Source organism: Ambystoma mexicanum, chromosome 2p (assembly GCF_040938575.1).
Source record: "Ambystoma mexicanum isolate Mex_15411 chromosome 2p, UKY_AmexF1_1, whole genome shotgun sequence".
Lineage (NCBI taxonomy): Eukaryota > Metazoa > Chordata > Amphibia > Caudata > Ambystomatidae > Ambystoma > Ambystoma mexicanum.
The window spans coordinates 1,149,683,257-1,149,709,419 of NC_090923.1; the positions used below are offsets into that span (position 1 = coordinate 1,149,683,257).

Consider the following 26,163-nt stretch of genomic DNA (forward strand, 5'->3'; position numbering starts at 1 on the left):
AAGTCATCCATTTCCACGTTCAGAGACATACATGAGATCACGTTTCAAGATACAGACATGAGAAAGCAGGAGTCCACAGCAAGGGCCAAGGGAACCTTGACATATGACACCGGTTGAGCTTTATTTGATAACAAGCCGTACGAGCCTGTGCCGTCAACCTTCCTCTTCGGTATTCTCCGAATCAAGGATCTCTTCAATTTCCTGCAAAAACCCGGTTAGCACCCTTGTCAGTTTTGTGTTGTAACCAGAAAACATCAGCTGCCACCATTCTTCTGCATTCCTTATTGCGTGCGCAGAAACTATTTGTCCCAGATGTTTAGTTCTTTGTGGTTTAAAGAATGGACAGAATAAGACCAGGTGCTTGAGTGATTCATCGCAGATTTTGCAATACCTACATACGGTGTTCGAAACAACTTTTCCTATCCAGTTTTGTCCGATCTTTAGTTCTGAATAGGTTTAGGCGAAATCTCATGTATGTGGCCCTTTTTGCGTTGTCCGGGAACAAGACTACGTAGTTTTGTAGTATGTTAAATGCTCGTGCCTCAGCTGGGGCATCCTTCATTGCTTTAGTCCTTCTTCTGTCTTCACTAGTTTGAATCCAGTCTGCTTCCCAGATCTTTTTCTTCACCAGGTCTGGATTGGCCTGAAGAGTTTTGATATTCGTTCCATGAGTGGTTAACAGTTCTTGGCATCTTTTGTACCACAAGGCTAGGAGACAGTCTGGCTTGGCATTGCCAGGATTGCTTAGTATTTTAAATTGAGGTGCTGTTGCAGGCATCACAGTTTTCCTGAATAGGGCCAAGGATAAGTCCTTTATATTTCCTGTTGTGTCTTTGAGTAGCGGCCTGATGTATGCCGATTTGAAGGCCTGTGGTACTTTACCTGTTGAGATTGAGAGGTTGAGGAGATTCCTGTGATATTCCATGGGGGTTCCTTGTTTGAGAATTGATTTGTATGTGTCCGGGGGTAGAGGACTTCTGGAGAGCCTGATTTGTTGCTTTGATTTACCAGTTTGACGAAAGTCTCCACTGCTATTTCGGGGAAGCTTTGTAGTTTGTTCGGATGTTCCTCGTGAGGGTAGGTGGGGTCTGAATTATGATTGTGTGGTCTGCTTTGTATGGTGTGTTGGATGGAAGTGATTTTATTTTTGAACTGGTTTCCTAGGTCATCGCATAGTTTCATTGATGGAATTGGCGTGTTGTTGCAACCCCGTGGGTTTTTTATTTCGTTTGATTTTGAAGAGCTCTTTTTGGATGTTTGGGCTTTGAGGTTTCGGTTGTCGTAGTGTTTCCTCTTCGCTTTTTGTATTTCCTTTTTGTTCTTGGTTCTCCACTCGGATTCTAGTTTTCGTTTATTTCTTTTCATGGCGCGGAGTAGCGGGGTGTTACATTTTGCCATTGTTTTCTTGCGCGAGGGGGTCAAAGATTTTTCTTTCTCAATGTCGTCTAGAGTTGTTAGGAACCAGGTATGGTGCAGGGCAACTTTTTTGTCTAGGTCAGCTTCTTCCATAATTGTTGCATGTGGTTTACTGTGTTTCAGGAGCTCAGTTAGGTTGGAGTTTTTTATGGTTCTCCAATTTCTTTTTATACTGATCAGTGTTTTTTCTTGTTGCATCTTTGTTGGAACGGCTGTTGTAATTATGAATGGAATGATGAGGTGGTCGCTCCAGAGTATTCAAATTGGGGGGTGCCGTGGTGATGAGATCCTTGTTGGCGAAGAGTGCATCAAGTGTATGCCCTGCCAAGTGTGTTGCTCCTTTGACCTGTTGTAGATTCATAGCTGCTAGTTGGGCAGTTAAAGATTTTTGTGTGTTTGTGGTTTCTTCATCGAACCAGATTTTTACATCTCCAAGGATGATCAGGTGATTGTGCTTGATGGCTAGGATGGCGATTGCTTCCGTGAAGGCGTCTGTGAAGGTTGCATCGTAGGTTGGTGGTCTGTATATCAGTATGAATTTCAGGTTTGTTTTGGGGTTTACTGATGGCTGTAGTATTAAGGATTTGCATTTATCGATGTTTAGTGGATTTTCCATTTTGATAGCCAGTTGCTCCTTGTGGATGATCGACAGTCACCCCAACCCAGGCCCCCCCCCCCCCCCCCTCGCCCTTTTGGATTTCCTGTTTGCTTGGATGCATTTGAAGTTTTCAGGCAGGCAGTTGTTGAGGGTGATATTGTAATTGTCGTCTAGCCATGTTTGTTACAAATGGGATGTTGATGCCTCTGCCTGATGGGTCGTATATTTCGCTTGAATGTTTGTGGATTCCCCAGGTGTGATTTTGTTTAATGGTTATTTATTGTTCAGGTTTGTAGTTGTGACTCTGAATGTTGAGACGTGGATGACTGAGATGCAAGATTTGGCAGCAATGGAAAGATCACTTTACAGAAGAGAGGGGAAAATGAGTTTATTTGAGAAGATCTGGGGTAAATTCCTTCTGCTATGCTAGACTTGGTATTATGGGGTGAGAATGGGTGAATATGGGTGGTTGAGAATTTGTTTGGGGATTAACCTTGTAATGTATATAGTTGTTTTGTGAACTGTGTTCATTATTGTGGAATTATTGATTTCTGGAGTATCCAGATATGTGGTTTTACGGTTTTGTACATAAAATGTTAAAATAAAGAATTAAAAAGGTTTGTAGTTTCGTGGTGTTTCTGTATTGATGTTGGTTGGATGAAGAACAGGGACAGCTGATTCTTCATTGAAGCAGTCCAATAGGTTGATAGCAGGGCTATTCAATCGTGGTGCTTCTGCAGTGATGACGATTGGTTGAGGATCAGCCATGGCTTCTTCATTGGGTCGGGTTGTTAGGTTAATGGTAGGATTGTTGGTTGTCGGGCTTCGTATTGTGTGGAATGTTGTGGAAATCGATGGTGCCCCTCTGTTCTTGTGATGTATGGGGTAATAGGGTTGGAATCATCCCACTCTTGAGTGCTCCTGTCTTTTTCTGGGTGTTTCAGGGGATTATTTGCTTGTCTCGAGGTTTCCGTGTTGAGGTATCGATGTTCCGTGGTTGTCGTGAGGTAGGGCGTAAGGTAGAAGGATTTTTCTCTTACATAGTTTGTTCTGGTGATGACCGTGTTTAGGCGTGTTGTTTTCTGCATTTGAGGCTGCTTCTGCTGGGTTCTGTTGGTGTTGTGTGTTTGTGGCCCTTGTTGCATTATCTTGCTCTTTCTCGGCGTCCCTTTCTGGGTCAGGCCATTTTGGTTCGTGGTGCAGATGTAGTAGGGTAGGTGATCCTCTATGCTGTATTGTGCAGGCACAGTATTGTGATTGTGTCCTCTGGACCCCCAGCAAAAAGTGCTGGGGGCGTCTCACTAGGAGATGGTATGAAGCATAAAAATGTTCAATCTCCCTAGCATATAGACCGCCTAAAAGTATTTGGCAGTATCTATGTTGGGTTAATGCTTATATAAATGTGAATATTTTTACTTACCTGTAATTCTAATACTTTTAGCTGCCTTCGTGTATACAATGAATAACAAAATGTTTATAAAACTACTATGTGTACTTGCCTACAGCCCTTTTCCCTCCTAGACGAAGCCTGGCTTCTCGGCCATTGCTGCTATACCTTTTGGGTAGTACAGGCCAAACCTAAGAATTGGAGCCCTGTAAACCTAAGAGTGAGTCTTCTACCGTCCCAACAGAGGTGTAGTTTAGTCAAACTCGCTAACACATAGACACTTTTTTTGACTGCGATGCTCACCAAACGAAGACTAAGGCGTTCTATTAGGAATATTAGCAAAAGTCCGAAATGTGCCCTGGACTTTGCGGGGGTGTCTGGGTAATAAATTCTGGGGCGATGTGCGCAAATCATACCTCTGCGGATTCCCACGGGTGTCCTCTTTTCGGAAATGCATGGGGCTCCCTGTTTTCCTTGGTGGCTTGGACACCCGAGGCCCATATCTGTATGTTGTGCCGGTCGGCAGAATGGCTGAGATTCCCCTCTGCAAACAGACTGGGGGTTGCTTGCGTTTTCGGCTTGCCCCTTGCCAGCCAGGTAGGTGCACCCACACATGCGAGGTACCTTTTTCGTCGGGACACCTGTGGGAACACAAGAAGGTATGACATCTGCTGTTTGGCGACGTGTTTCGGTGAGTGGACACAGGGAAATGTCTCTGAAATTGGCCGGAAATGAAGACAATTCTCAGACATTTCGCTCTGGCCACCCACCGAAACACACCGCCAACAACACGTGGCCTACCTTCCTGCGTCCCCACACGTGTCCCGATGAAAACGGTACCTCACATGTGTGGGCCATTATCTGGCGCTGTGGCCCCATGCCTTGGGGCCACTGGGGGAGGGGGGCCGCTTACCTAGTAAGCAGCCCCTCCTCCCCTTGCGTCACAAATGGATCTGCGTTGATCCACTGGCATTGCTGCCTGCGGATCGCACCCCCTGCGCCCGATCCGCGGGCAGCAATGCCTCATATGTGGTGTCCTTGGAAAGGAGAGAAAGTCCCCTTTCCAGGGACACCACTTTTGATCCATCCCTGGTGGTCCAGTGGACCCCAGGGCCCCAAACCACCTCCCTCCATCCCTCGAATTATTATTTTTTTTTTTTATTTCACCCCTGGGGGCAGTGATCTGCCCCCAGGGGTCCCTGGCGCAGTGGCCCCATGCTTTGGGGCCACGGGGGAAGGGGGCCGCTTACCTAGTAAGCAGCCCCTCCTTTCCCCGCGTCACAAACGGATCTTCAATTGATCCGTGACGTTGCTGCCCGCGGATGGAGGCGCCCTGCTCCCGATCCGCGGGCAGCAATGCCACACAATTGGTATCGTTGGAAAGGGGAGAATCTCCCCTTTCCAACGATACCCGCCTCGATCTCCAGCTTGAAATACAGCCGGAGATCGAGCCTGACAAAGAAGGGAACTCGCCTTCTTTATCCACCGCAGCAGCCGAAAATGGCTGCTGCGGTGGATTTACTTTCAGTTTCATGCCGACGTGCGTTACGCACGCCGACATGAAACTGAAGGTAATCCAGCCCCCTGGCAGTGAGGGGGGACCTCCCCCTCACATAGCCCGGGAGTTGGATTACTGTTTCGCTCAAAACAAGGTGCCGAAAAGGACAAGCTATCTCGTCCTTGGCACTGCATGTGCACTGTCAAGGACGAGATACCTCGCCCTTGGCACTTAAAGGGTTAAAACAACGCTTTGGTTGTTTCTCCATAATACCGGTCTTGGAAAGTTATAAGATGAAGGTAGTCCCTTCACTAACTTAAGATGCAGACGTTTCCCTGTGTACCCCTGATACAATCTGGAATATGCACGAAGGGGTCTTTTCGGAGAAGGTCCTGACAGTTTCGAACGGGGCCCCTGTTAGGGCAGGTTTTCTAAAGTCCAACAAAGGGCTTCATAAAACTCTAGGCTGTACAAATCTCCAACTCTTAGTATAAGGCTATACCACGTCAAATAATGGTAGCAATGACACAGCATCCAGGCTTATTCTAGGAGGAATGGAGGGAGGCAGGGCTGTAGATGGGTACAAAGAGATTGTGCCATACATATGGTCCAAAGAATCACTAATACCTATGTATTGTAAAAATAATGGTTTATTTTAAATACATGTAGGCCGAGATAAATCTTGGAAAAGGATACATAAACACAATTATAAAAACCAAACACAATACTTGCGGTTTGCAAACCAAAGTATAACCTAATTAAGAATAGCAATATGCAGAGTGAAACCTAATGGAAAACATTCAGAATGGCAATGAGCTATTCTTGGGGAGTAAAAACCGGTTAGACTTTTAGAATAGAGTCAGTAATTCAAGGGAGGCAGACTGTAATAGTAGTAAACTACAGTGTTATTCCGTTACACAAATCACCTAGTTATACCACAGTGTTACAAGTATACACCTTGCAACATATGTAGTTAAGTAAGAACTCAATCAGACTTTAAAGAAAGGCAATCAGCAGTTCAAGGTAAGTAAGAAATAATATACTTTTCAGAGGGGCCGTATGCAACTGTAGGACAAGTAAGAACTCTGACTATTTTAGATATGCACTTTGCTGATCAGGGGAAGCAAAACCCAATAGTACACTATACAAATGTCAGTATGCTATTCAAGATGAGTAAACCCTGTTGATGAGCTTTTAAACTCATTCAGTTTCAGAATAATCAAACAGTACAAATTCAATAACTTTTTGAAAGAGTGAAACATTACTTTTTAGAGGGGCAGTATGCAACTCGGAGGGAAGTAATAACTTCCGAACACTAACTTATTCTGTTTAGGAATCAAGGATACACACTAACACATTTACAAGTAAGTACTTTTCACACTTGTTATATTTTCAAGACAGGAGACTTGTTTTTTAATGTCCTTTGCTATTCTAGGGCATGAGTTATCAAAGAAGCAGAAGGCGGACCCCAGTTTTCTAGGAGCCGGCTGTAGGCAGTTCACAATAGGGTTCAGATGCAGGAAGGATAGCTCGTATAATAAGTAAGTATTGACTTCAAAGTCAGTAGTAAGTGTTCAGGGACTTCGTAGAACGGTATGGGCGAACTCCCAAACACACATCACCCACTCAGCCACATTGGATCGACACAAGACTTTGGGTAGGTATTGCCCAAGCCAACATAGTCCCTCAGCAGACAAGAAGAGCTTCTAACAAGAGCTGGGAGCTTTTTAGTTCCTGGTTATTGCCAAAGCGAGCCTTGTTAGCATGAAACCTGGAGCTACTTGTGACTCCTGGGCCAAGTGGTATTATGCAAAAGTAGCTATGTGATATTAACTGTGTAGGTTTGGGAAGGTGTGTAACAGAATAAAGGGCACACCTAAGGAACATTTAAAGCATATTGGATATTATATAATGGACAAAATGGTTAAGTTTTACTCTTGCGCACAAGTTTGTTTTGATGTGCACTATGTACTAGCTCTAGTGTCCCCAGACATAGCTCCTGCCTAATGGGTGATGCCTGATACCCAGAAGCTGCTTTTGGTCCTAGTCAAGAAATCTTAATTTCGACCCTTGTCCTTCACGATGCAGCAGCACAGCACCCGGTCACTGGAATCTTTCTTTGTCTGGTGACAAAAGAAACGGACACTGGGTGGGAACTTGCAGCAGCAGTCGATAGTAGAGGCTTCCAACAAAGGATTCTTCAAGGCTTCTTGCGCCTCTGGTTTTGGCGCCCTTTTACAGGAACCAGATGAAGAATAAATATCACCGATCGGATCTCTTCACTCTCTCGGTCCAGCACTCTGGTGAGGGGACTTTAGGGATAAGAATTTTGTCTCTCGAGGTCCACCAGGATTCCACCAAAGTTTCAGAAGGATTTTGACTTCGGAAGATGTTGCACAGCACTCACTTAAATTCCCCTAATACTGGCGGTTTGCAGCCATAGAAGGTAGCAGCACATTGTGGGATGGCTCATTTTGCAGGTGTTCCTGAGACTGGGTCTCGCCAGTCTCTGGGCAGAGGTCTTCATCTTCGATACCCCAGGCCGCTTGGAAGGAAGGGTTACATCAGCTTCCATACTCTGACTTTTTTTCAGGAACCCAAGCACAGCTTCTGCAAACTCTCCCTGCAATTTACAGAAAGGGGCGGCTGGCTTGCCAATCGGGACAGCTAGCTGCCCAGTAGGAACTGCTTTCTTTCAGGCAGACTGGAAGAGAAAGGGTTGCAGAGTTTTGTACTCCTCTCTTGCTTCCTGCCTTCAGACACTGCAGCCCCGTTCAGAAACACAAGGGGTTCCCGGCGAAGACAAAATTTCAACCAGGACCTCCCTCACCTAGGACGGCAGAGGAAGACCCAAGCGAGAACAAGCATACTCAAAATGGAAGAAAAAGAAGGAAGTCACCATTCTAGCAGAATGCTGACCCTCCTGTGCATTACTGCGACTGATTTAACAGCCTCCGAGTAATATTGACTAAAAAGTCATTCAGATCGAACCACTGCCACCAGCCATAAGAGTTAACTTGCCTTTGTAGCAAAAATGTTTACTATGCCAATGAGAAAGGGATACCATGAGTCTCCCCAGCACTCCACATAAGGTGATGCAAAGTCCACTTTACCCTTGGAAACAGTAATTCACCCAAGGTATAATAAGAGAAATTAAAAAGGGAAGCCCAAAGTTAACCTAGTAACACTGCACCTATGATGCTGTGTTCTGCCATAGTAAAACCCATACAGCCCAAAAGTAATGGCGAACTATAAATTCATGCATAGACTGTGGAGGGGCATGAAAAGTTCACCCATAAAGAGTATAAGAAAGGGTGAGAGGGGGAATGAAGAGTCCCACTCAACAAGGGACAAGGAAAAATAATCACCAATTCCAGCAAAAGGTTCTGGGGTTGACACAGGTACGGAGGATTTGTCATAGAAATGAAAATCGTACCTAACCGTTGGGCTGAGTTACGGTGCTCACCTGAATTTAGGATAAGAGTGGTCCTACAGCCATTCCAGCAGATCTAAAGAGGAGCCATGTATCCTGTGCAGCTTTAGAAACAAAGGAAGACATGAGGATCTGTCCTTAAGAGGCCTGGTGACCAATACTTGCCTGTCTGGCTACTGATCTTAGAATACCCTTTGCTGGTGCTAAAAGCTTTTGGACTGATGGGACCAACCAGTCGCAACGTCTTTCCGTGGCCCTGCAGTTTGGAGTCTTCAGAAGTGTCCCTGGGCCAATCAGTGTGCTGAACAACTCCAGTTTGGGCTACTTTGCCAGAACCGCTGTTGCCTGTTCTCGCCCAGAACTTCGGGGGTCTCCTGCTAGTTCCATAAGTCACCTTTCTGTGAAGTTTCAATGTCCCAGAATCAAGGGGTCTGGAACTGGAAGGCTTTATTTGACCAAAACTACTGAGATGCCTGCTGTCGCCGTGCACAATGAGTCTCTGGAACCAGCCATCCCCCATCTGGTAAAGTGTCCAGAAGAGTCCTACATCAGTGCCTGCTGCATTCGTCCACTGAAAAGGGTTGCATTCTGCTCCTGTACCCTGACCAGAACTTTGCTTGCACCCGCAGCTCCTGGGCATTTGCTAATGGAGCCAACAGAGGGAAAACCTACCTCCAGTGATCCTCCTTAGACCTGCCAATTCTGAGGAAAAATCAGAGTACAGGTGGTGAGTAGTAATGATACTTACTGGTCCTCCTATCGCCACCCTTTAAAAGTCTGTGAAGAACTTGATTTACTTGGCTTTGGTACACTTGTTCAAAAAATCCCTCCAGGAAAAAAGTATTTTACTCACCAGTAACCTCCTTGTAAAGTCTTCTGGACTGATGTTCACATTGACAGGAACATTTACCTCATTTTTTCCCAGCTCCTAAAAATATTTAAGAACTCGGTGAACTTCTGGGCACATGGCCGAATCAATTTAGGGTTGGACTGTTCAAGCCAGGGTTTCTATTCCTGTTGACTGTTGGTACAATTATTAATTGCTTCCCTTTCAGGTATTTTGGAGGATGCAGGGGAAAGTGGGAGGTTGAACTGTTTACTTTGCATTTGCTAACATTGACTATATATGTGTTCGATTAGTATTGTGTGAAAATGTTACCTACTCTATTCATTTTCTAGTTTGTTTTTGGGCCTATAATAAATATAGTATTGTTATACTTACTGTCCAAGTGAGCAGTCAAGTGTAACCCTTGACTGTTTCACTGTGTGGACTCATTGTTGACCCCTGACCCCACTCTCCTCTCCTGAGACTAAGCCTAGACCACTCTCCATAATACCTTGATTGGTTTGGCTGAATTCCCAGAGTTTCCCCTGTTCACTAGAACTAGGGTGGCCTACTAAACTGTCCACCAGGCCAGAGTTTAAAAATCCATCTTCACACAGACCTCTATTTGAAAAGTATCCACTATGTAACTTGTGACTTTTGGACACAATGCCACAAACTATTTTGGGTTTGGACTTTGGAAGAGTTTTTTTTCCGGCTAACCTCTTTGTGTCTTCCCTGTTAACCATAATACAGTTGCCTTCCATAATTCTCCCCCCAGAGCTGATTTTGGAAGTACATCTTTACACCCTTCCATTCTTCTTATCCTCCTTTGTATACCTCACCCTTCTCTAATCCCCATTTAATTTCCTTCAGCAGACATGATCGCAGAGTGGGGACACAATACACTCTAAAATCTCCGACAAGAATAGGCATATTGAGACCACTACAGTGGTGATTTGGCACAGTATAAAAGCTCATTAATGAATCAATTTATATGCTTTGCTTCTGTTCCCATGTTATCCTATGCCACCTTATTCTTACTGCAGTAAATGTCCATTCTTTACCTAGGCAGCACAGTTTTCCTTCTTGAGGTGCTCACTCCCTACAATATGTTACCTTTGTGGCTTCCCACTATTTTTATACTTTGTACTTCTGCAATGCTCCATGTGTTTTATCACTGTCCCTTTGGCTTTTCTATACAGTTGGTGTCGACTGATTTGGTTGAGAGAGAATTCTGGCGATTGGTCAATAGCATTGAAGAGGATGTGACTGTTGAATATGGTGCAGACATACACTCAAAGGAATTTGGAAGTGGATTTCCCATGATTGGCAAGAACAAGCTGTCCCCTGAAGAGGAGGTAAAATTTGCCACAGACTCTGGTAAAGAACTACAACCCAGTATTCTTTAACCACGTCATACCCAAAAATTAATCTCCAAAGTATATTCCATTGGATTAGAAAAAACACCTATGATGTCATCGACTTGGTGCCAGAGTCGTAGAAAACATACAAGCCCCCCCCCCCAAAATGCTTGTCAAGTGCACCCTTTTCCATAAATCTTACTTGCCTGACTGCTTTGTACCTCTTTGGAATTCAACTTCATATTGACACAGTTGCCAATTCTTCTGTTACAGGCATATGCCTTAAGTGGCTGGAATCTGAATGTTATGCCTGTTCTTGAGCAGTCTGTGCTGTGCCACATCAATGCAGATATATCCGGCATGAAGGTTCCTTGGCTGTATGTGGGTATGGTGTTTTCTGCTTTCTGCTGGCACATCGAGGACCACTGGAGCTATTCTATTAACTACCTGCACTGGTCAGTATCCCTTCAGCACAGTATGGCCATACTGCCTATGCCAAGCTTTTGCTAATGCTTCGCTGCATTGATTTTTCAGGGGCGAGCCGAAGACTTGGTATGGTGTTCCCTCATCTGCTGCCGAACACCTGGAGGATGTCATGAAGACACTGACCCCAGAGCTCTTTGATACTCAGCCAGACCTCCTGCATCAACTTGTGACCCTCATGAATCCTAACACACTCATGGCTCATGGTGTGCCAGTGAGTGACTTACCCCATACCAGCGCCACCAAACCTTCGCCTCCAAATCCTAGTAATCTCCTCTTGCAGCTTAAAACACACTTATTCCTGCACCCCCAACTCCCATGTATGCAGTGCCTGCCTTGCTTTCCCCACTGTTAATCCCTCTCTTCACAATGTTATGTGCAAGCAATTACCTTGAATTTTACATCCTTGCCTCCCAAATCATATCCTGCTTTTCAGTCTTCTTTCTTCAAAGCAATGCTTGTCTTTTTGACACAATGATTTTGCCCACTCTCCAAACCCCTTTTGATAAATGACCACTGCTCGCTCACTTACTCTTCTTTCTTCTAGGTTGTCCGAACCAATCAGTGTGCAGGAGAGTTTGTGATAACATTTCCCAGGGCATATCACAGCGGTTTCAACCAAGGTTACAATTTTGCTGAGGCTGTCAACTTCTGTACTGCTGATTGGGTGAGTGTGTGTTACCGATGTTGTGTGAGAATTGTCTAGTGTGGGCATCTAATGTTCTCTTCATTTGTTACTGTGATGGGACATAATAAAACCGTGCTCAGTATTGCGCTACTTTGCACACCCAAGGCTTGCATGGTCCATTGATGGATTGCAGAATCATTTCGGTGCTCCTGCTTTGGATTTCTTTACGAACCTCAGAGGGTTACAGAGCCATTCACCTCTTAGGCAGGATAGTCAATTGGTGTTTTGAATATTCCTAGAGACTTTCTCCAGCATGGGCTCTTCCTCATTGTCACTTTGTCCTTCTTGCACTGGTTGGGAATTACTTTCTTTTTGCAGCATTCCTTCCATTGACATCAATGGAACCACCCAACTGTTTGCTATGACTTGAGCACTGTCCTTACTGTTCAAGGTAAGTAAAGCCTTTTGCTTATCATTCCTTATGCAAATTGACAAGGGGGGTCCTGGGAGTCTCTCTGCCAGACATTAGTCCTGGTTACGAGAGACTTACCCAGAGTCTTTAGCTCACTATCTTTCACAGAGAAGAAATATCCCAAACATATCAGTCTTTGTCCTGCCAAGGGGCAGTCCAGCACCGAAATGCTAGGCAGTTCTCCTCTGAACAAGAGTACCAACAGCATCCGCAGACACGTGTTTCGGTCTGGTTGGACCTCATCAATAGGGAGGAGCTGTGTTGGTACTCTTGTTCAGAGGAGAATTGCCTAGCATTTCGGTGCTGGACTGCCCCAGGGCAGGACAAAGACTGATATGTTTGGGATATTTCTTCTCTGTGAAAGATAGTGAGCTAAAGACTCTGGGTAAGTCTCTCGCAACCAGGACTAATGTCTGGCAGAGGGACTCCCAGGACCCCCCTTGTTAATTTTTTTATCATTCCTTACTCAGCTCATCTCTTTTAGGGCCATGTTAGGTAAGAATTAGTGCAGTCCAACTAGTATGGGACTACACAAGACTTATCTCTTGGTATTAGGTATCCCACCCTTTAATATAGGCATGTACTACACAGCTTGGTAGTGTGACTGAGTAGCCTTGGAGGACAGCCACCCTGCTGTGTTAGGGACAGCTAGGCTGTGAATGAATAGGAGAGACTTGCATAAAAGGCTAGGTCCTTTGCAAGGAAGGCAGAGTTGACCACTGGACGAAGGAACCGAATAAGAAACTGGAAGAGAGGCTTGATGCACTGTTATAACAGTTTTTCTGAAATCCAACTATGGGCTTAGCAAAACCATTCTACTGAGGCAGTACAAGGCTCCACTCTTAGTATAAGGCTGTACCACCTGAGTTCGGGGTAGCGTAGACAGTGCAGCCAGGCTTATCTTAGGAGGGAGAGAGGGCAGTAGATACAGTACAAGTGAAAATTGTAATACAAATGATCCAAAGAAACACTGAAACACTATGTATTGTAAAAATAAAGGATTTATTTAAATACAGATAGGCCCAGATAAAGCTAGGGGTTAAGTAAGTACTAACACATTATAAGAAATCACAATATAAAACACAACACTATACTTGAAAGCACACAGGCCCAAGTATATACCTTATTTGGAACACCTAACAGTAGTTCTAGGGAAGTCAAAACCTTGTTATACACATTTAGTATAGGTCAAGCCTATTCTTTGGGGGTAAAAGACCAATGGTTACTTTCAGATTACTTTTGGTAATACAAGGGCAGTAGGCCCTTCCAGTTGTACAGTGACTCTGGAACAAATCACATAAACAGTCAACTGGACAATATACTTTTGGTGAATAGTGAAACACTTATTCTAGGTGCAGTAAAAACCTATAACTACTTTTGTCATAACACACAGTTATACCAGGTGAGTAAAACCTAAGGATGTAATATGCAATTACAGATGCTTTGGAAATCAGGGAACCCCAGATTGAGGTAAACAATAACTCTGGTAACTTGTTTTGGATGGCACACACCTAACACAAGGTAAGTAAAACCCACTTACTTTAACTTCACAATGAAGGGGAAAGTAAAACCAATGTCACACTTTACTGAATAATTATTCTAGGTAGGCAACAACCTAATGTAGACTTATTAAGAATAGGTTAGCAGCAAGTCAGGGGAAGCAAGACCCAGTTGGGGGACACTCATACAGTTATCCTAACAGGACTAACCTGGTGATACCAACAGTTGGAGGATACTCCTACAATTACCCTACAGGAATAATCTGGTGAAACCAACACATTACTTTTGTAGAGAGGCACAACCTAATCACAGGAGAGTAAAACACCTTTACATCTACTTTCTTTTACACAGGAAAAACAGTGGCTAAGGAAGAAAAGATGTTAACCATACTTTTAAGAATAGTGCATCACACATCCAAGATCAGTAAGAACTTTGGTAACTGGTCACTCTTAGAATTACAGTTACCCACCAACTCTTTACAAGTAAATACAAACACTTGATTTCTTTTCTAGGCAGAAGTCCCATTCCCTTCAAAGTCTTTCCCTTAGAGCATGAGTGGTCTCAGTGGCAGAAGGGGGGTTCCTAGGACTAGTCACCAACGGGCAGTGTTAGAATAAGTTCTTTAGTAGCAAAAGTCAGAGTTTCCTTAGGAAAATTGGCAAACAAGTGAGTACCTTACTTCTAGGGTTAGAGGAGAGTCCAGGGGCTTCACAGAAGACACCCCAGCAAACACCCCAGCAGGATTCTAGCAGTGGGACTGGGTGTACTGGACGAGGGACCTCCCAACCACAGAAAACACCCCAGGACTGCACAGAAATCCCAACTGGCTTAAGGTAAGTATATACCCAAGCCAACACAGTACCTCAGCAATGAAGAAGGGATTGCAGCAGGAGAACTTCAGAGACTGCAGCCAAATACCCGGTCAGTGGATTCCTTGTCATGGAGACTGATCACAAGACCTCAGAAGGGACTTTGCAGCAGGGATCGATGAAGAAGGCTCTAGGCAAGATTTCTCTCACGGCTGAATGCGGTTCTGTGGGTTTGGCGCCTTTTCAAGGAGCACAAAAGAAGACAGAAAATCGCGGTTGAAATCTTATCATTTAAAAGGTCCAGCACTCTTCTGAGGGGACTTTTTGGACTCGATTCGTGTCTCTGGAGATACACCAGGATGCCCACAAAGTTTCAGTGAGATTCGGAATTCGGAAGACCGTGCACCGCACAGTGGCTGGAGATCCCAGGGTATTGGGGTATTGCAAGAGCGCAAGGTCGCAGCAACCCGTGGGATGGCTCAAAATGCAGGTCTTCTTGAGTCTAGTGGGTCTCACCAGGCTCTGGGTTCGGGTCTTCGTTTTCGGAGACCCCAGGTCGATCGAAAGGAAGGGCTGCAGCAGGCTCCGGTTACACAGCAGGCTTTCCGGTCGCTGGAAATCATTCCCGCCGCTTTTCCTTCGTCATCCTCTTCGGTTTTCTGTTCCAGTGGTCGACATGACTTCAGCTTCCAGGTTTCCAGTATTTATCAGGAACTGCAAACAACCTCTGCGTTCTCTCCCCGCATTTTACAAGAAAGGGGCGTCTGGCTGTCCAATCAGGACAGCCAACCCCCCACTGGGATTTGGCCCAGTTGAAGGAAGACCTAAGACAAAGGAGGGGGAAGCTTTGGACTCCTCCCCCACTTCCTGTGCTTACAGACTGACTGGAGCCTGGGCGGGGTGTCCAGGGGACTCCCGCCAAAGACAAAACTCAAACAAAGGAATTTCCCACCCTGGATGTCAGGGGAAGGAACAAGAAACAACAAAAACTAAAATGGCAGAATAAGAAGACAGGCCATTTTGGTAAAATGAGCACCCTTTGGTGCCTTTACTGCAGCTGTAATTACAGCCCGCGGTAAAGGTGCACCAAATTAGTAAAAAGTATCACTGCCACCAGCCATTAAAGGTAAGCTTGTCACTGTAACATAATTGTTACAGTTTAAATGTGAAAGGGGATACCTTGTATCTCCCCCGCACTCCACATAAGGTGGGGTGTGCTGGTTTCACAGAATAAAAATGTAAAATGGATCCAAAGACCCTTTCTACCCTTGGGAACTGTAGTTCACTCAAGGGTAGTTCACTCAAGGGTAGCACAAGAAAGTTAAATGGGGAGCCCCTAGGGCAACCCAGCAACAACAGGCACTTATTGCCAATACGTTGTTAGACATGATAACTTCAAAAAGACACTATGGAGAGTCTTAAAAATGACACCCATAAAGAGTTAAAGATTAGGTGAGTGTGGAAAAAGGTTCCCACTCACTGAGGTATTAATGAAAAATATCCCACTAGAAAAGCAAAAAGTTCTGGAGTTGAACCAGGAAATGAAGATTTACCAGCTATGTGGAAATCTTACCTAACATGCACCCTCCTGGACCGTTGGTTTGCCCCGGGAAGCCCTGCTGCAATGCTGAAGCTCCAAATTTATAATAGACTAGAGAAACTGGCAAAGAATGACGTCTCCCCTTGGGCTGGTGGGACCGATCGGCCCCAATACAAACTCGACTGGAACCCCTCTCTCTGCTGGCTGTACTTCTTTGCTGCTGCAGGAACCGAGTGCCAGGGGACAGGAACACCACAATCAAGTGCATTGCCTTTAAGCCAGACCAGAGCTCCAGGAGGATCTTCTGGACTCCCTCGAAGCAGGACTAACCAAGCGTGAACCACCTAAACAGAGTGCTTGACCCCAGAAGCAAGGAAAGGCCACAAGGTGTAAAGAACCGCAGTGGTGCTATTTGCAAGTAGCTGAAACCGCGAAGTGACGCTGATCTGAATTGTGCCCATTGCTGCTGCCGACCTTCAACCCGTAGTACAGGAGTCCCTGGACATCCTCCCTCTTGTCCCCACGACTGAGGCCCAGGAACAACAGGATCTGCAGGATTAGAACAGGAACAGAAGCCAGCTGGAATCTCTTCAGACTCAAGGTACTGTGTAACTAGGGGTACTTACCTCTTGTTGTGTGTAGCTTGCTTGATCTCACTGGAGACTTGCATGTGCTGCCCTTTGTAGAGTTGCTTGCAGCTTTTCCCTTCACAAGTGTTAGGGAGAATTCTCATAAATGTGCTAATTCCCTTCACCTTAGCGACCCCCAGCAACTTTGCTGGATTTTGAGGACTTGATTTCTTTACCTGGAGAGAGAGTGAGCCACACTCATGTATTTTGATGTGTGTTTTACTCTTGTGTTTCATTTGGTTATGGAGTCTAAACAACTCCATAGGCATCATCTTTTCATTTGTGTCACACAGCACCCTCAGCTCAGTGCAGTGACACGGAAGCCTTTTTAAGCTGTCCCAAGGTTTAAATACCTTCTCTGGGATAAACTACTGTTTCCCAGAGAAAGTAAAGTGAAATTGACTTTACTAGTCTTTTTAAATTCCTAGACCCAGCCCACCCTATCTTACAATAGAGTGCTGGAGGGGTTACTTAGTATCCCCTGTTTCTAGAAACTCACGTAGCAGTCAAATGCTACCCTTTCCTCTCGAAATGGCTGGTGGCAGTGGTTTTACAACGAACTACCATGATTTTTCCCGATAAGCGAACACCGGTGGAGTAAAATCGCTGAGCCGTGTTTTTCAAGATGGCGTCTGAGCCCCCTTTGTTTAAACAGGTCCCAGACTTTTTTTTCCCCCATTTCTTTTTGGAAAGGTCCTTCTAGAGTGTCTCTGCGCGCCAAACCAGGTTTGGCCCCTTTGTTCCTTTGGCGGGCTTCAGGACTGAAAACCGCCTGTGGCGTCCAAGTGTCTGGGGTGGGCAGGAATTGAGGGAGGTGCCCGAAACTCCCTATGCTTAGTCTCCTTGCAGACCCAAATGCCCTCTGGTGTGATTGGCTGGCTGACTGTCCGGCAAGGACAGCCACCCTGTTGGATGAGTGACAGCTAGGCTGAAATGAATGGGAGAGAACTGAATAAAAGGCGAGTCTCTTGGCTTGGAAGTCAGTCGACCACTGGAATGAAAGAACCAAAGACTAGCTTGAAGAGGACGGCTGCTGCAACTCCTGGACCGTTGGTTTGCCCTGTGAAGCCCTGCTGCAGGTTCGAATTGCCAAGTTCACCGAGACAGTGAAGACCCTGCAAGGACGGCTTCTTCCTTTGTGTTGGTGGGACCAATCAACTCAACACTATGCCACCTGGGCACCATTCTCGGAGCTGGTTGTATTTTCCTCAGAGTGCTGCAGGAAACCGAATAACCAGGGAGAGGGACACCAGTTTGTGTGCTTAACTACAGCTACCGGAATTTAAGATTTGCCTGTTGCCAGCTTTTTTGACCAGTCCCAGTGCAGTGCAGGAGTCCCCTGACGTCCTCCCTCTTGTCCCCACAACTGAGGCTCAGGAACAGCGAGGAACCGAAGTCTTCAGCTGCATCTTTTTCTTCATTTGTAAGGTACTGTGAAATGAGACTGAGAGTACTTACCTCTCGCAGTGAAAGTGCTTGAAACTTTCGCAACTTGCAGGCCTAATCAGCTTGTGACCCAAAATATGATTCTTTCTTTTACAAACTACTTCTGAAAACCTTGGTAAAGACTTTTCCTTTCAACTACCAGAACTGCTTTCTCCTATACAAGACTTTAGCCCATTGACTTTGGCCTAACCTATTGCATTGAATCGACTCCTCTGGTGAACTCAAAATATTTGCACTGTTTAAGAATAATTTTGATCTTCTTTTTATTAACCTATGCCTTTTTTGCTCCTACTTCAAAGTACTCTGAATGCCATCTTGCTCCTCTTTCAAAGTAGTTTAAATGCCTCAGAAACGTACAAGTGTAAATATACTGAAGTATATTTGTGTGTGATATATATTGCCTCCTCCTAGTGAATGTTTTATAACTGACTGTGAAATAAATTAATAAGTGTTTTACCATGAAACCTTGAGCATAAGAGTCTATTTGAATAATTGTGATTGTAGACCTCTGTGTAACATCATTACAGCTCACATTCCCCTCTTGAGATATAAGCCTGGCTGCTCAGCAACGCTGCCAAAACTATGTAGTACATACTTATACCAAAGGTTGGTTTGCTTACACCTGTAGTCCTAGTTGTGTGTACTGGTCCCAAAGGGTACTGCATACAAACTTTGCCTAACAACAAGCTTCCCAGCTTGTGGCCCAACAGTGAGTCTTTTTAAAACAAAACTCTCTTTAACAATGTGCAAGACTTTTGTGCTATCTTAAAGAAGTGTCTGAGCTCCCATAGACTTTGCTCAATTCACATTGGCTGTCCTGGCTCCCTGCAGACTCTTCTTACCCTCTGACTTTGTGTTAAACTGTCCCTCCAAAAAGTCATACATACCTTACTTGTATAGCAGGGAAAGGGTTAACCTATATTTCATTGGGGGATTCTAAACTGCTTACCTGTTTGAGAATCTCGTTATCCATTGTTTACTTCCCTAACCTTTTCCTTTTTGCCATAACCTCAGTATTACCTTTTAAGTGTGAAAAGTGATAAATTAATGTCCACAGTGTCCTAACTATTGAAGTCACCTCAGAGTGTAGAACGTATCTGTCTGCCATCCCAAAATGGTATCTACTTACTTAATTGAACTGAAGGAGTGTATTTAAGTGTTGAATATGTCTCCCTTCTAAAGAAGGCTTATTTTAAAACTGACTGTTAAATTAATAAATAATTGTTTTAATCAGGAAACCTTGAGTATAAGTGTTATTTGAATACCTGTCACTGTGAATCTGTTACAACCGTACAGCTCACATTGACCCCTCTTGAGATCAGCCTGGCTGCCCAGTCACTCTACCAGCTTGTGTAGTACAGGCCTATGCCAAAGGTTGGGTTACCTATTGTCAAGAGGACAAGGCGGGTGCAGTCTCCCATAAGGTTACTACATACAATCTTGCCTAACACCTATATCAAGAGGGCCTATTGTGAACTGTAGAGCTGTACAATGAAATCCGTAAATACAATTCTGATGCTTGTTAATCTGCTTAGAATCACATGCTGTGCATATAGTCCGACATCCAGTGGTCACCGCAGAGTATTGCATCTTGTCTTTCGAGAATCGAAAGGGGACGTCGACATGGGCGTGCCTGTAACACTATCCTTATCGTGACGTGTAGTGTACCCAAAATCCCTCACGCATCGAGGTCCCTCAGATTGTTTTTTTCCACCCAGCCTACTGGTCGCTTTAAGCAGAGCTCATTCAGAGACATTGCGAATTGTCCCATCGACCTATGGTCGGATAGATTATATTGATATTTGAAATCACCCGAACCGTCCTTCCTTTCGACGGCTGTTCCATATCTCCACTGAAACCTCCAACGGAACTTCGACAGATGGTGATCCAGTCTGTGCTGCCGGGGTGGACATTTCTGTACAGTACAATCTGAGAATGCCTTTCCCTTTCCTCTTTGGTCTTCGTCACTTTCCCTATCCTCAGCTATGGAGAGGACTCCATTTAGGTTTTGCCCCATTTGCAAGGGCAAATTTGCTTGGAGAGATAAGCATTGAAGGTGTAACTGTTGCATGCCTCTCAATCACAACGAAGAAGGTTGTGCGGCTTGCAAGCTCCTCTGTCCTAAAACATTGAAGGAGCGCTGTGTCAGGCGGTGGGCGACCTACGGGTTGTCAAAGACTGAGTCATCTCCTGCTGCCGCAACCGCTGAGTGTGATGAGGGCAATAGTGACGAGCATACCGCCGACCTGGAGGTTGTTGACCTTTCGACGGAGCGCTCCCGCTCCGCATAGTCTGTCCTCGGCCCCGCCAGGCATGGCTCATGCACTGCAATGAGTAATATACACCCCGGAGACACAGACTAACATTTGCAAATTACTAAGTGCACAATCCCTGGCCAGTCTTCGACGAAGTCTAAGAAGACCACAGGGCCAACGGGCACACCGGAGGTTCTGGCCAAACCCGCCAACCGTAACAATCGGCAGTCCTCCCACAGCCACAGATGCGCCTAGCGATCAGGCACTCGAAAGCAAAGGACGCTACTCCTAATATTCCAAGTTCTGTTGAGACGCATCGTAAGAAGGTGCTCGCCGACTACAAGGCCCTGCTCCACCGAAGAAGGCGTCCGCTGATGACAAGGTCCCGGCTACGCTGAAGAAGGCATCCGCCGCAGCCAAGCCGACGGCTCTCCCGAAAACTACACAACCGCAGGCCGAGGCTGTGTCTCCTGTCTGCAGAGGGCGTTGCCGAAACACCCCCCTTCCTGCACACAGGAGTCTGTCCTGATACATTCTGGTTTTACCATCACCGTCTTGTGGCCAATGCTGGATTTTACTTTTATGGACGTCATTGATTCACAGTGCGTCACCCTTTCTCAACTCTCATGCTGGACTTCCTTTGCATCTTGTATTCATGGCAGCCCTGAATCCTGCTGTTCCCATCTTCATCTTGTAACCTGGCTTGCAACATTATGTGTTACTACTGACTTCTGCATTTGTATTCGCTCTCCCCTCTTGCTTCTCCACTCTTTTTGACTGCTTACTCTCTGTTCTCTCCTTCCCTTCCCCTCTCCCTTTTCCTTTCTCCTTCCCTCCTCCCCTTACTTTCTTCTATGCACTTACTCTATCAGAATGGTCCCTGGACCTAGTATGATAGCAACCTCGTCTGTTGCTCCCCCTCCACTTAGTGCCCCCCCCCAGCACTATCTGAAACGTTGTCAGGCCTAGTACGATAGTCGCTTGTTTTGTTCCTCCCCTCCCTTTCTGCACCCCTCTCCCACACATTTTGTTTTCCTCCGGCTCTACCAGAAATGTCGTCAGGCCTAGTATGGTAGTCGCCTGTCTGTTTCCATTTCTGCAATGAAATGTCTTCAGGCCGAGTGCGATAGTTAATTTCACATCCTTACTGTTCATGGCCTGTAAGAATGTTGTATCTTCCCTTGTTCCCTCCCTTGCCTTGAAGCACTTTGGGAAACATTGTGTATAGGCGCTGTATAAATAAACTATCATATCATCGCGAGAATTGTTTCGGCTGACGCTTATAGGCGGCAGTCAAAGGATTCGCCGAGGCCTAAGGAAAAAGCCAAGGATCAGTTGAAATCCAAAGATAGCCTAAGGGGAATATCGGAACCTTCCGCCAAGCCTAACGAGAAACACAGGGACACGCCACCTCTGTCGGTCCCCCAGGAGGAGTTTTCGGAAGGCTAAGATGGTATTTTTTCGGCATTGAGACTAAAATCTCAACATTTAGCGCCAGAAGAGCGTTTACAGGAGCCCTTTCCTCCTCTTCTGTTTGGACTAGGGAAAAATGTGAAAATTGTATGGAGAGGCTTGATAGGTTTGTTGCCTTATCAGAGCAATCCACCCTCAAAAGACCACAGGAAGAAAGCATTTTGGACCCTGTGGCTAAATTTCCAAGACTCTTTGACCCCTCTCACGAAGAGGATGTGTACACTTATGACCTCACTGAGGAGGAAATTCCTGCAGACATTCAGGATGATCATTTCATCAATCCTGAGGATATGCATGAACCCATAGAGGGGTGGGGGCTGTAGGGCTTCATCGGGTACTTTGCGGTCCAGGAGTGTGCTGCTGGCATCTTCTCTCGTCTTCCAGTGGTCGACTCTGCTCTTAGTCCCAAAAACCTCACTTTTTATGCAAGTTCCCATTCAATCACAACCCTAGGCTATCAATCACACAGCAGGGTGGCTGTCCTCCAGGACAGCCAGCCGGCCAATTGGAACTGGTATCACTCAGGCACACCAAGAGACAAAGGACAGGTAAGTTTCAGGACCCTCACTCATTTTCTGCCTTTCCAGACAGACTGGAGCCTGGGTGGGCTTCAAGGCAATTCACACAAAGGACTCACACCTGATGCAAACAGAGTAAACACCCAGAAGAAAAAAACTAACAAGAAATGGCAAAAAAAGGGGTCAGGGGCCATTTTGAGAAAATTGTCACCCTTGGGTGCAGCACTGCAGCTGCGGGATCAGACTGCAGATACTAGGTAGTAAAAAAGAAACCACTGCCACCAGCCATTTAAGTAAGTTAGTGTAACAAAATGTTCCAGGAGGAAAGGGATAAACGAATTGCGATTTAATCCCCCAGCACTCCATATAGGGTGGTGTGGGCCAGACCCATAAATTAAAGTTAAGACAGGGGTTATCTTACTATTCTTGGGAACAGTCGTTCAACCAAGAGGATGTAATTAAACATTAAGAGAAGTCCAAGGGACTTTTTAGTGGCACTGCACGAAAGGTGCTGTGTGTCACAATGCAAAAGCAGATGCCTATGGCCTTCACCAGACTCCATAAAACATTAAGGAACATAGAAAATCACAGTGAGGAAAACATGTGAATGAGAAAATGGTCCCACTCACTCAGGAGTAAAAATTAAAAAGCCCGGAGTCCAGCAAAAGAACTGGGCGTCTCCAAGGTTAAAGGGAATTGGCACAGAAATGAAAATTCTCCCTAACAGTTCACTGATCAGCCAATAGAGCTATTAGTGCAGGGGGACTTAGTCCCCTAGTTTCCTTTGTTTTACTGTAGCCACACATCTCTTTACAGCAGTGGTCTTCCAAACTTTTTAGGCCTGGGGCCCCCCCTGAGCAAAATGTGAGCAGGCCAGGCCCCCCAAAAATGCCAAATTGACTGTGTCCAAATGGCTATGAACTTTTGCGTGCTGTCACCGCACTCTACTACCAGTATAGTGCCTGAGCTCCCCCACCTGCTCCCATCATAGCCTCTGGGCTCCCTCATCCCTCTCCCAGCGGATCCAGGTCTTAAAAGTGTGACAAAAATGCCTGTGAATACAAAATATTGCGGCAAAATGCTGTGGCTTTTGTGCCACAATCATGTAAAGGGTGCGGGGGACACCCTCTTAACCCCCGGACCCCTTATACCATTTAAGGAGAGCGAGGGACACCCCTCCAACCCCCACTCCCCTTAAATGGTATAATGGGGTACACCTTTACCGGGTCAAACCACAGCATTTTTGCCACAATTCTTTTTACCGGGGACATTTATGCCACAATTGTATTACCAGATATCCTCCCAGCCCCAGTCCCTGGGCTCTCCCCACCCCACCACAGACCCTGGTCTCTCCAAACCCTGCTCCCACCACTATCCCATGGCTCCCGCCCATCCTGCTCCCACCACAGTCCCTGGGCTCCCCCACCCTGCTCCCAGCATAGTCAGTCCCAGGGCCAGTGGTGGCTGGTGAATTTTTCAAGTGGAGGGGCATACATGTTTCCACCAGATATGCCATAGCAACAGAGCGCAGCGAGGGAGCCTGAACCAATCAAGAGGGGTTCTGAGGGTTATTCCGGACCCGTGAATTTTTATTAAATAGTGGATTGAAATGTTGCATTGTAGAGCATACTTTAAAAATAATTGGTAAAAAGCCAAACAGTTTGCAATTGGCCCTGGGGATCCCAGGGCGCGCAGGCATGTTATTTTTACTGGACATCTATGATAGATATCCAGTAAAAAAAAAAAAATCCCTGTCCCCTGGGCTCCACAGCGCCTCAAAAGGAGAGCTGATTTTGGCAGGTAACACACACACACGCACACATGCACCCATCACCATACACACACACGCACACATGCACCCATCACCATACACACACACACAAGCACCCATCACCATACACACACGAGAACCCATCACCATACACACACAAGCACCCATCACAGTACTCTCTGATTCACACAAGCACCCATCACAGTAGACTCTCATTCACACAAGCAGAAATAAATGAACATTAACGTACCTTCTGGAGGGGCCTCCGTGTGGGTGCTGAAACGTCCCGCTCCAGGCTGCTCTGTCCGTATGTGCGAGGAGGCGCAGGAGCTCCCCCTCGCACATCCAGACATGCACTGCACCAGACAGCATTTCCAATGAGCTATGCAAGGCTGGCGAAGCTAAACGCCCCAGCCTTGCATGGCTCAGTGAGCATGTGCGGCTGGCGAACTGAACTGTCAAAGGGAAACAGCGTTTCCCTTTGACAGTTCTGCAAGCCCAGGAGTATTCCCTCCGCTGGAGAAAGTAGCTGAGGGAGTGCTCAGTGTGTCATAGGGCTGGCTCCTCCATAATGGGTGAGGGATCCACTGGGCGGACGCCCCTGGCCCATTATGGATGAGCCACCAGAGCAAGTGCAAAGACACAGATAGACAGGAATGGGAAACAGATGGGCAACTACCGTACTAGGCCTGACATCATTTCTGGTAGAGCTAGAATTTTACAAGAGGAGAGGGATAGGAACAAAACAAGTGACTATCGTACTAGGCCTCACGACATTTCAGATAGTTCTGAAAGGGGGTGGGGGGGCGGAGACAAACGTTGCTATCGTACTAGGTCAAGGCACAATTGTGATAGAATAAGTGCATAGAAAAGAAAGGGAGGGCGGGAGGAGGGAGGGAGAAGGGAAAGGAGGAGAGAACAGAATAAACAGTGAACAAGAGCAGAGAAGCAGAGGGGAGAGTGAATACAGTATCAGAGGTCAGTAAAAGACATAATGTTGCAGGGAACAGAGAATTTAGGCAAGGAAATCGAAGGGCACAGCATGATTCAGAGCCACCCTGAGTGCAAGATCCTGGGGAGGTCCAGCATGAGAGTTTAGAAGGTGAACACCAAGTCAATGTGTCCATGAAGTCAAATACAAGCATTGGCAACAGGTCGGTAATGGTGAGACAATAGTGAATCGAGACAACTCCTGTAGTGAAAGATGTGTGAAGGGAAGGGGGGGGGGGTAGAGGATTGGCAGAAAGGATAAGGGACGTGGGAAGTAGAGAGCTGGCAAGCAGGATGGGACATGAGGGGCAAGAAAAGGGGAGGGGTGTGGGATGGGTGGCACAAGGACATCACAGGGGTGGGGAGGCACAATAACATCACATGGAACCAGGAAGGGGGTGGGCCACGGAGAACCTGTCTTCACCCCAGCATTGGTGCCTGACAGTTTTATACTCCAGAAGGAGCATTTGAGCCGACCCTTCCCATTTCCTCCAATCTAAAAAAAGTAATGCTGGGCTCTCGCACCCCCCTCGGGGGGGCAGTGTTGGGGAGAATTCATATTTCTGTGCTAATTCCCTTCAGCCTTGGAGACCCCCAGCTCTTTTGCTGGACTAAAGGACTTTTTAATTTGAACTCTGGAGTGAGTGAAACCTTTTTTCACGCTCTCATGTGTTTTGACCTGATTTGTATTATGTGTTTCCACTGTTTTGGGAGTATTGACAAACCCCATAGGCATCTACTTTTTGGTCTTCTCATAAGGTGATAATGGAGTTTTGGGCACCTCCCTCACTTCCTGCCCACCCCAGACACACTGGTGCCAGAGACGGTCTTCAGTCCTGAAGCCTGCCAAAGGCGCACAAACAAAGGGACCAAACCTGGTTTGGCGCACAGAGGCAACATCTAGAAGGACCTTTCCAAAAAGAAACAGCAAAATAAGAAGACTGTGACCTGTTTAAACATAGGGGCTTAAGGCGCCATCTAGAAAAACATGGCTCCCATGATTTTTAAATACCGGTGTTCGCGGTCGGGAAAAATCATGGTAGTTTGTTGTAAACCACTGCCACCAGCCTTTTCGATAGGAAAGGGTAGCATTCGACTGCTACATGAGTATTTAGATACAGGGGATACTT

At 46.0% G+C, this 26,163-nt stretch overlaps 1 protein-coding gene across 4 annotated transcripts in view; it reads left to right on the plus strand.

Moving 5' to 3' along the window:
* KDM5C (lysine demethylase 5C) overlaps window positions 1–26,163 on the plus strand; it is a 1,076,337-nt gene that overhangs the window by 548,915 nt on the left and 501,259 nt on the right. For all 4 annotated transcript variants that reach the window (XM_069645250.1, XM_069645251.1, XM_069645253.1 and 1 more), the window contains 4 exons: window positions 10,361–10,516; window positions 10,793–10,974; window positions 11,054–11,216; window positions 11,550–11,669. In XM_069645250.1, the coding sequence (XP_069501351.1) occupies window positions 10,361–10,516; window positions 10,793–10,974; window positions 11,054–11,216; window positions 11,550–11,669 (621 nt within the window). The remainder of the gene's footprint in view (window positions 1–10,360; window positions 10,517–10,792; window positions 10,975–11,053; window positions 11,217–11,549; window positions 11,670–26,163) is intronic.